General features: G+C 36.0%; 1 protein-coding gene across 1 annotated transcript; it reads right to left on the reverse strand.

Annotated features, from left to right (window-relative positions):
• Positions 1 to 4,942: 4,942 nt before the first annotated feature.
• LOC142355268 (uncharacterized) lies at positions 4,943 to 9,304 on the reverse strand. Its single transcript, XM_075407476.1, has 2 exons — positions 9,176 to 9,304; positions 4,943 to 5,349 (listed from the first exon to the last, which is right to left on the reverse strand). The coding sequence occupies exons 1-2, from the start codon at positions 9,284 to 9,286 to the stop codon at positions 5,050 to 5,052; spliced, it is 411 nt and encodes a 136-aa protein (XP_075263591.1). The 5' UTR covers positions 9,287 to 9,304; the 3' UTR covers positions 4,943 to 5,049.
• Positions 9,305 to 9,522: the final 218 nt, after the last annotated feature.

The following is a 9,522-nucleotide window of genomic DNA, read 5'->3' on the forward strand; positions in this document are numbered from 1 at the left end:
AACAGATTCAAACACGCGTAGAAAGGAAAGCAGTTTTGATCTAAGTCCAAACAAGATTTTTTTCAGAGCCCGACCCTTTTTACAAAAGAATATTTACCTAGAGCATTACTAGCTTAGAAAAACAAAGGACATAGTTGGGGCAGCATAAGTCTTTGGTTCAGTAGGTAACAATTAAAGCTAAATTGTTAATTTGAGACGAACGGAAATTAAACAAAAGTAAGACAGGCCTAACAATGAGCTCAAAATTAGAAAGATTGGTATTCAGCGGGCGTGAGGATGATTTCTTGTATTTTGCTGAACAATTTGAGGCTCGTATGCACTCTTTAAAACTTGGTAAAGTTCTTAGTGGAGAAGCCACCTATCTAGATTATGTGCCAGCTGTTAGAAGTAATTCTTCGGAGGAGCAACGTAGGCAAGCTATAGAAAATGGGAGGGAAGAATTAGAAGAGAAAAAGAAGACATTGTGGTACGAGTTAGTTCAGGCTTTATAAAAAACATCAGTTCTTTTTCTTAGACCACATAAGGGTGACGGCACTAGAGCTTGGGATGTACTGTGTAAACGCTTCAAAAGTTTTGAGAGACCCCAGCTACACAAACTGATAGCGCAATTAACTAGCCTTAGGAGGACTTCAAGTGAGAGTATAGTAGATTATCTCACCAGAGCAGATGATATGCAATACAACCTAACACTAGTGAATGAAGGAATTAGTGAAAAAATGTTTGTCTCAATAATTCTAAAAGGGCTCCCGAAGGAATATGAAAATTTCGCAACACTCGTGAAATACAGAAAAAACGAGAAAACTGTAGAGGAAATAAAACGAGACCTGATAAACTTCGATAAGGAAAATGTAAAAACCAAAACAGAGAGCGTATTCTTTAATAAGGAACGGAAATGTTTCAACTGCGAGAAAATGGGACATATCGCAAAAGAATGTAGGTTTAAGAAAACGACTCCTGAACAAACCAAAGCTTCTCAAATGAAATGTTTTAAGTGTGGTGAGCACGGACATATAGCTAAATTTTGTGGAAAACAACAGAATTATGAGAAAAAGTTTGTAAGTCAAAGCAGGAGAACCAACCAGAGGGGCACGCAAAATTTAGTTGAGGAGCAGAATTTAGAAGAAGAAGAAGAAGAAGAGATCTTTTCTTTCTTTCAAACGTCGGAAAACAACCTTGCAAATGAGCTAGTTTTAGACTCAGGTGCTACCAGTCATATGATTAAAGATGAAAGTTTATTCATAGATATAGACAAGGAGTATTCTGGTACCATCACTAATGCAAACAGCAGTAAAAGTTCAATTAGTGGGAAAGGAACAGTTGAACTTAGGGTTTTGGATTCAAGAATGAATAATGCGTTGCTTGTTCCCAGCAACACAAGGAATCTGATATCAGTGTCAAAACTTAGAGCAACAGGCAATGAGGTCGTCTTTGGTGGGACTTTAGAAATACGAACTAAGAACGGAACAGTTTTCCCTTTCGAGGAAAGAGATAGTTTATTTATCTGGCACAACATTGATTACGGCGAGCAGTGCAACATAGCAAATGGAGATCCCCTTAGTTTGAGGCATAAGCGTTTGGGTCATAACTATGTTGAGGACATATACAAATTAAAAGATCGCGCAGTGGGGCTAAAAGTAAACGAGCATGATTTAGCAAACTGTGAAATATGTCAACTAAATAAATCAAAGAAACTTCCAGTACCAAAAGACTCAAGAACAAGAGCAAGTGAAGTCTTAGAAATTGTTCAGACTGATATATTAGGGTCCATCCAACCGGAAGCGGTTGATGGTCACAGGTATGCAATAGGGTTCGTGGATAGTTTTAGCTGATATCAGAAACTATATTTTTTGAGGTCAAGGGACGAGGCCTTTGAAAAGTTTGAACAGTTCTTTGCAGACATAGGGCAACCAGGAACCTTAGTTTGTGACGGTGCAGGGGAATTTGTGTCAAATGACATAAAACAATTATGTAGACGAAAAGGCGTTAGACTTGAGTTCTCGGCACCGTATACGCCAAAAGAAAACGGAAAGGTTGAGAGGAATTGGGGTACAATCACCCCAATAGCTAGATGTCTTTTAGAGCAGTCAGGTTTAGAAAAAGAGTATTGGCCATATGCAATTAACATGGCAAGAGTGAGATTAAAAAATTTTGTTTCCATTCAGGTATTCAGAAGACACCTTTTGAGGCAATGTACAAGAAGAAACCCAACTTAGAATCAATCAAAGTTTTTGGTTGTTCAGCTTTCGTTCATGTTGAAAAAAGTTTTCGTGGCAAGATTGATAGAACTTCTCAAAAAAGAATATCATTAAGGTCTTCAGACACTAGTAAGACTTATCTTGTAGGTATTCCAAATGACAAAGGAATCTAAGGTTAGAAAATCTTGCAATGTAACTTTCAACGAAAACGAAATGTTTATTGAAGTCAAAGAAAAGAAGGAGGAGATAGTCAACAAGCATCATTCAGATGGTGATAGAGATTTAAACCCGGTAGCTTTCCTTGGTGAAATTGTTAACAACGAATTGCTACCTAAGTCTATTGATGAAGCAATTAGGGATAAAAACTGGTACGAGGCAATGAAGTTGGAATACAACTCATTAGTGGAAAATAAAGTTTGGGAACTGGTAGAGAACAAAGAAAATAAACCCATTGGTAGCCGCTGGCACTTTGCTCTTAAGTTTAGTCCTAGTGGGGAGATAACAAGGTATAAGGCAAGATTCGTAGCAAAAGCATTTAGCCAAGTTCCAGGTCGGGATTACAACGAAACTTACTCACCAACAACACGCCTCTCAATAAGTCGAGTACTGATAAGCTACGCAGTATATAAAAACACCGAGTTAAAACAAATGGATATCAAAACAGCATACTTAAACGCTGACATCGAAGAAGAAATCTTTATGCAACAGCCCGAAAGGTTTGAAAAGTTTGACAAGAAAGGAAATCCATTATTTGTAAGCTGAGGAAAAGATTATATGGATTGAAACAGTCCGGTTTGAATTGTTACTTAACAATCAAAACTTTTCTCAATCAATTAGGTTTCACGCTGGCTATTCAAGATGAGTGTCCTTTCATAAATAAAGGAGAAAATGGTATAGAGGGATTAGTGAGTCTTTGGGTAGATGATATGGTGATATTAGGATTGCAGGAAGACTTTTGTGAAAACTTTAAAAAATAAAGTTAGTGAGCAATTTCAAATTAGCAGTTATGGAGATCTTAGCTGGTTCTTAAATATAAAAATTGAGCGAACACAAAACGAAATTATGCTAAGCCAAGAAGCATATGTAGAAAAATTACTAGAGAAGTTTAACATGAGCGAATCAAAGACACTAGAAACACCTTTAGATGTTAGCCTGAAACTATCAAAAATAGATTCACCAGAATTAGGCAGCAATGAGCATAGAGAAATGCAATCATGTGATTATAGGGGTATAGTGGGATGTTTGAACTATTTGGCATTAACAAGTAGACCAGATATTGCGCACGCAGCCAATTTATTGAGTTCGTTCGTTGAAAATCCTGGAAGGCGACATTGGAATGCGGCAAAAAGGGTGTTTACGTTACCTAAAAGGTACAAAAACAGAGAAGATGGTTTTTAGGAAAAGTGAGAAACTGGAGTTAACAGGGTTTTCAGACTCAGATTGGGCAGGCAACATAGACAATAGAAAAAGTACAAGCGGTTTTTGTTTTAAACTTAATAATAGTTCAGGTGCAATCAGTTGGGCTAGCAAGTTACAAAAGTGTGTATCTACTTCAACAGCTGAGGCTGAGCTTAACGCCGTAGTAGAGGCCAGTAAAGAAGCAGTACATTTAGTTAACCTATTACGAGAATTAGATTAAGAAATCCAGCAGCCAGTAAACGTCTTTGTAGACAACCAAGCTTGTATTGCTCTAAGTAAAAATTCGATGAATCACGGAAAGACAAAGCACTTTTCATTAAAAGTGCACTTCGTTCGGAATTTAGTCCAAAGTCGACTAGTAGAGCTAAACTACTTACCTACCGATCGCATGCCGGCAGACACACTTACAAAAGCATTGGGGAGGACCAAAGTATCACTTTTTCGTGATGTCCTTCTCGGAACAAACACTTAACATGATAGGAGGAGTGTTGAAAGTATAATGTTAATTGTTTAAAGTATGGAAAGATATACGTACCTCATCCACGTGCTGATTTACATCTTGGTTATTTATGAAATGAGTGAATGCAACAAGGAGCTAACACGTGCTATTTATACTAGATTTGTCCACAACTTTTTATATTGTTATGTGTGATATGATGACCCTTGATCTTTTAGAGAAGTAAATTATCAGAGTAAATAGCTAGTTAAGATCGGATGTCATAAGAAGTCAAGGAAGTTATAAATTAAAGGTGATCACCATGAATTTAAAAGTGCGGTAATTTGGGGTAATAAATATGGACTGAATTTCGTGTCAATCGCCACAGTTGTTAACCATTATTTCTAATTTAACTATTCGATTACAAGATTTGTCTCTGCGTTCTCATTAACCGACATTACGTACAAAAATCTGTCAACCCCCCCATCGCACATCCGCACAATGAGCAATGAGATTCCGAAGCGGCAAGGAGCTCTTGAGATACTAAGACACAACATTGAAGGGGGTCTTCGTTTTTACCGTGTATGTTTTACATTGCGTATCCTTTTACAATATTGACACAGGATCAGAGTCATTTTTTGAGTTCCATCGCAAATACTTGAGGTTACAGAATATCTTTTCTCAGAAAAGCGTGCCTGTTTCTAATTAAATGTTCCAATAGCCTCTAAACTTCTATAGCGTGAAATCACACAATTTTAAAATCGTTTGATAGGTGGTAACTTTGTGCGAGAAATGTATCTCGTGTGATTTCAAAAGAGAAAGTTTTTCTCGTCTGGAAATTAATTGCACGAAATTTTTTCCACTCGAATGGTCCTATCATAGCCAACTAACGAGAGCAAGATCGGCCCACTTTGGAAAAAACCAAACCCAATATCTAAACTTTCTTTATTTCGAATTTCAACTTAATTTCAACTGTCAATAAAAAATAAACGAATTTAATTAGTAATCCTCCCAATGACTTGCATATTGTTCCATCTGATCGTCAAAATCGTCCTGCTGTGAATAATCACCATCCAATGGACACAGCCATGCTTGTTCGTGACATACAGAGTTCTCTTTGAACCAATCAAAAGTGAGAATAGACCTCAATCGGAACACACTGAGAAAGTAAACAGCATCGCCCCCTTCAACTGAGTAAACGAAAGGGCTAGTCAAGTTTCCCCCTTCAATTTTCAGTTCTCCTGGTCCGAAACCCACTTCTAAGATCTGATTGCCGCAAATTTCAGGGATGTACTCGGACTGAAATGGGTACATTTTTTGCTAATATATAAAAACAAATGAACGCTTTAAAAGAGCCCTGGATAAATATTCCAATATTCGAGGGCAGACCAGTCTAGTTGATTGGCTTGTCATGTAAGATCGTACATTAAACCTTCGATATCTTGTACGATCTTGCAGATCAACACGTACCATGTTAGATCTCTCTAGCAAAGTTTACTATAGACCTTTATGGCGCAAGAGTCCCACAATATAAGCGTGTTGTATTGTGAGCTCTCTCAAGATTCGTCATCTTCAGGAATTTCCAAAAGTCTTACAAAATAGCCGGGTGACTGACGTTGGTCATTGTATAAACAGTCCGTATAGAGTGTTAAAGTGCTTGAAAAAACGCCGCCGAATTCAAAACTGACAAATTTTTCAAATATATATTGGTCGCGGTAATTTACTCATTGTTCCGTAGCCATTCTACTCATTGTAGCCATTCTACTCATTGCAGCCATTCTACTCATTGCAGCCATTCTACTCATTGCAGCCATTCTACTCATTGCAGCCATTCTACTCATTGCAGCCATTCTACTCATTGTTCCGTAGTGATATTCCTGAATTTTGGACTTTGACACTTTGCAAACAGATATGGACTGAGCTCCAACAAAATTTACAGATTCAAGTTTTTTTTCATTCATTCAACAGTGATATCTACAAAACAAAAACTGAAAAATGTAAACTTTGTAAACATGAATAATTTTTGAAAAACTTGTAAATCAAAAACATTGTGCTCAGCATTATTTTCTGAAGTTAGAGAGTTAATCACTACCAAGATTGTTATTGCTTTCAATTGGATTCAAAAAATGCCGGCGCATCATCATGCAAGTGAACATCTTTTGTTTACCCCTAACAACTAACTTAAAAAGTAATTTGACTATTACAAGAACATAGCAGACAAAATCGACTTTATTAATAACTTGAAGATCAGAAACATAGTAAGCAGTTTTGAAAAAATATACGTTAGAAAAGATCAGAGAGTTTACGTGGATTAGCAAAACAAGTTAATAAAACAATCAAAGGAACAAATAAGACTGTGGGGTATAAAATGAACTGTAAATATGGATACGCAGAAATAAATGATCGTAAAGGTAATGCTTTTACACTATGGTACCAAAAAGCTACGTACAGCATGATTTCTGCTATTAAAGCATGATTCGTGCTTCACAAGCATGATTTGCGACAAGGCGTGAAAAAAGGTGTGAAATTTAGAAGTTTTAAGAGATATTTCATTCTCACTTTCTCCGCTTAAACAGAAAAGATGGTTAAACCGCTTTATTCTTATACCGTTTGCCAAGTTGTTACTCTAAGAGATGACGGATTTGCATGATCTAAAATACAAAAGCAACTCAAATTAAAATCAATATCCAATGCACAGTATGCATACAACCGTTACCTGAAAAACAACAGTTTCGAGGCCCAAAAATCGAGCGGAAGACCCCACAAATTGTCAAAAAAATCAGAAAAAAAGTTGGTTGCCGATGTTTTGAAAGATCCTAAAATCTCACTGGAGCTAATTCGTGTGGCTCATAACGCTTTCTCTTGCTACAATTCAATTTCCAGAGGTACAGTTAGACGAAATCTCAAAAAATATGGCGTTTTTTCAAGAAATGCTGCAAAAAAGTCAGTTTGAAGAATAAAAGCAAGTGTTTTCGTTCAAAATGGTGTATCAATATGCTCAAGAAGCCGTTTTCTTTCTGGCAGAATGTGGTTTTTACTGATGAAACAAGGGTGCGCATTGCCAGCGACGGAATTGTTAGAGTTTTTCGAAGAAATGGAACGAGATTTCTTGAAAAGAACACAAAAAATTATTCGGACAAATGATCACTTATGTTTTGGGGTGCAATACGATCAGATGGACGGAAATTGCTTGTTAAGTGTCCAAACAAGCTAAACGCTGTCGGTTATTTGGAAGTTTTGAAAATTTACGAAGAAAAATGCATTTCCTGGACCTTATTTTTCAGCAAGATAATGCTCCTGTGCATAAATCGAAGATTATCGGCCATTTCTTTCAAGGAAACGAGTGGGAGGTACTGGAATGGCCAGCATACAGTCCAGATCTGAATCCTATTGAAAATTTTTGGGCGATTTTGAAGCAGCGATTACGAAAACAGACAGTTTTTTGGGAAAATTTAGAAGAAAAAGTGTATGAAATTTGGAATGAAATTGACGCAGACGTCGTGAGAAAACTGTATGAAGACTATACAAACCGTCTATTAGACGTTAAAAAAGCTAAAGGTGTAATGAGGCATTATTAGAGAACTAATTTGAACTCAAAATGTTATATTATTTGTTGTTTCTACTGCTTTTTTAAAAAACTTTAGGTGTACGTAGCCTTTTGGTACCATAGTGTATTTGAGACGCACAGTAGAATTTGGATAAGTTCACTCAATTGGATAACTTTAACACTTAATTTTTTTTAATTACCATTTTGTCGTTTTCCTTTTCTGGAACTTCTTTTTCATGAAATCAAAATCAACGCAGAGATTATTGCTAAATTCAGTGGCCGAAGCAAGAAAAAGCGGAAACGAAAAAAAAAGTTTTCATTAGCCATTTAGCCATCAAAAAGCAGACAAACTCAGCTTGCCATTCATGCAAAAAATGAGCCAGGAGGCCAACAATAAGCAAAATATGAAAACAAGAGCATTAAACAAAAATGTTTACAATTTTTTGAAAAGATTTGGCTTTCACATTGCTTCCTGGCGTTTTTGCCCTTGTAGCACTTAGCAACCGAGGTCACAAGTAGCTTGATCACTGTTTTTTTCAACGTCAAAACATCAATTGAAAAAACAGATAAATTTTTAAATTTGAAATCAGCTTTAAGAGTAAAAGTTATGCCTTTGTGTGTCAAACCATTGAATGTTTGCCACCATTTCTCGTGCTTTATAAGAGCAATCGATAATAGAATATTAGCGACAACAAAGTTAACTGAAATTGGCAAACTTGGGTTTTCATTTCAGAAATGTTGACAGCTTGAATGAAAATTAATTAATTGTTGACAAGTTTCGTCATAACCGTCATATTGGAATTAAAGAAAAAAACGAAAACTCCCTTTTTGCAGCAGTTTTATTGCATTGCTCTAAATAAGTAATGAGAGAACCAGAAATGGTTGATTTATTGTCAATTTTATTTAAAAAAGCTAAATTATCGCAAACGTAAAATAATTTTTGGCTCAAAATAGGAAAAGCTTGTTGCATTGAAAAATACCGGTAACTTTAAAAAAATTTTCACCAAATTCTGTTAATTCTGCTCTCTAAAAAATTCTATCATCGACTGCCCTTTTAAAGCACGAGAAACGGTGGCAAGCATTCAATGGTTTCACACACAACGGCATAACTTTTACTCTTAAAGCTGATTTCAAATTTAAAAACTACCTGTGGTTTCAATTGATGTTTTAACTTTAAGAAAGCACGGGTCAAGCTACCATTGACCTCAATTGATGTGACGAATTTAATTTGCCAAAATAAAATTGAATAAATTTTGAATGAAACCTAACAAAGAAATGGTAAAAATGTTGAAAATGGGATGTAGTGAAAACTTTTAAGTTCGAGAACTCCTCGAGAAAGACGATTTCTAAAAACTCTCATCAATATTTTTATGGTTGACCGGTTTCTTTCTTGGAGATACCAGTCACATTATTTTATGTCAAATGTATCAACCGGCCAAAATTAATGGAGCAAGCAACTGAAAATGCAGCTACTCCGCCAAGGCTACGCAAACCATGAAAAGAGCAAAAAATTGCTTTTATTTATAAACACAGGTCCATAATTTTTGCTCATAAAAGGGTGCCAAATTTTCTGCTTACCAGCACCCAATTAAGTTGCTTGTGTTCATCTGAGGAGAAACTGATGGCCAAATTGAGGTAATCATCAGGGTCCATTCCCGCCTTTTGTTGACCCTGTTCTCTGTATTGCATTGCTTGATAGTCACAACAGATACCTGCAATAGACCATAAAAACCCAATAAGTTTATTCTACGGAATATTTATGAAAACCCAATACAAATGCACTATAAATCTTGTGATAAATATAAGAAAAAATTGAAAGCATTTTAATTCAAAAAAAAATTCAAAGAGTACAAAAGTGGTAAAAATGCCTTCAAAGTAGTAGAAATTGATGTTTTTGGCAGCTATAGGGATTCTCATATCTTCCG

Source organism: Convolutriloba macropyga, unplaced genomic scaffold, assembly GCF_964194025.1.
Source record: "Convolutriloba macropyga unplaced genomic scaffold, txConMacr16.3 SCAFFOLD_3271, whole genome shotgun sequence".
NCBI lineage: Eukaryota > Metazoa > Xenacoelomorpha > Acoela > Convolutidae > Convolutriloba > Convolutriloba macropyga.

What these genes read in the sequence shown, in the direction of transcription:
- LOC142355268 (XM_075407476.1), bottom strand. Translation starts at nt 9,286, where the DNA reads ATGCAATACAGAGAACAGGGTCAACAAAAGGCGGGAATGGACCCTGAT. An exon ending in AGCAACTTAATTGGGTGCTG is followed by an intron (nt 5,350 to 9,175) that starts GTAAGCAGAAAA and finishes TACCCATTTCAG; the next exon opens with TCCGAGTACATCCCTGAAAT.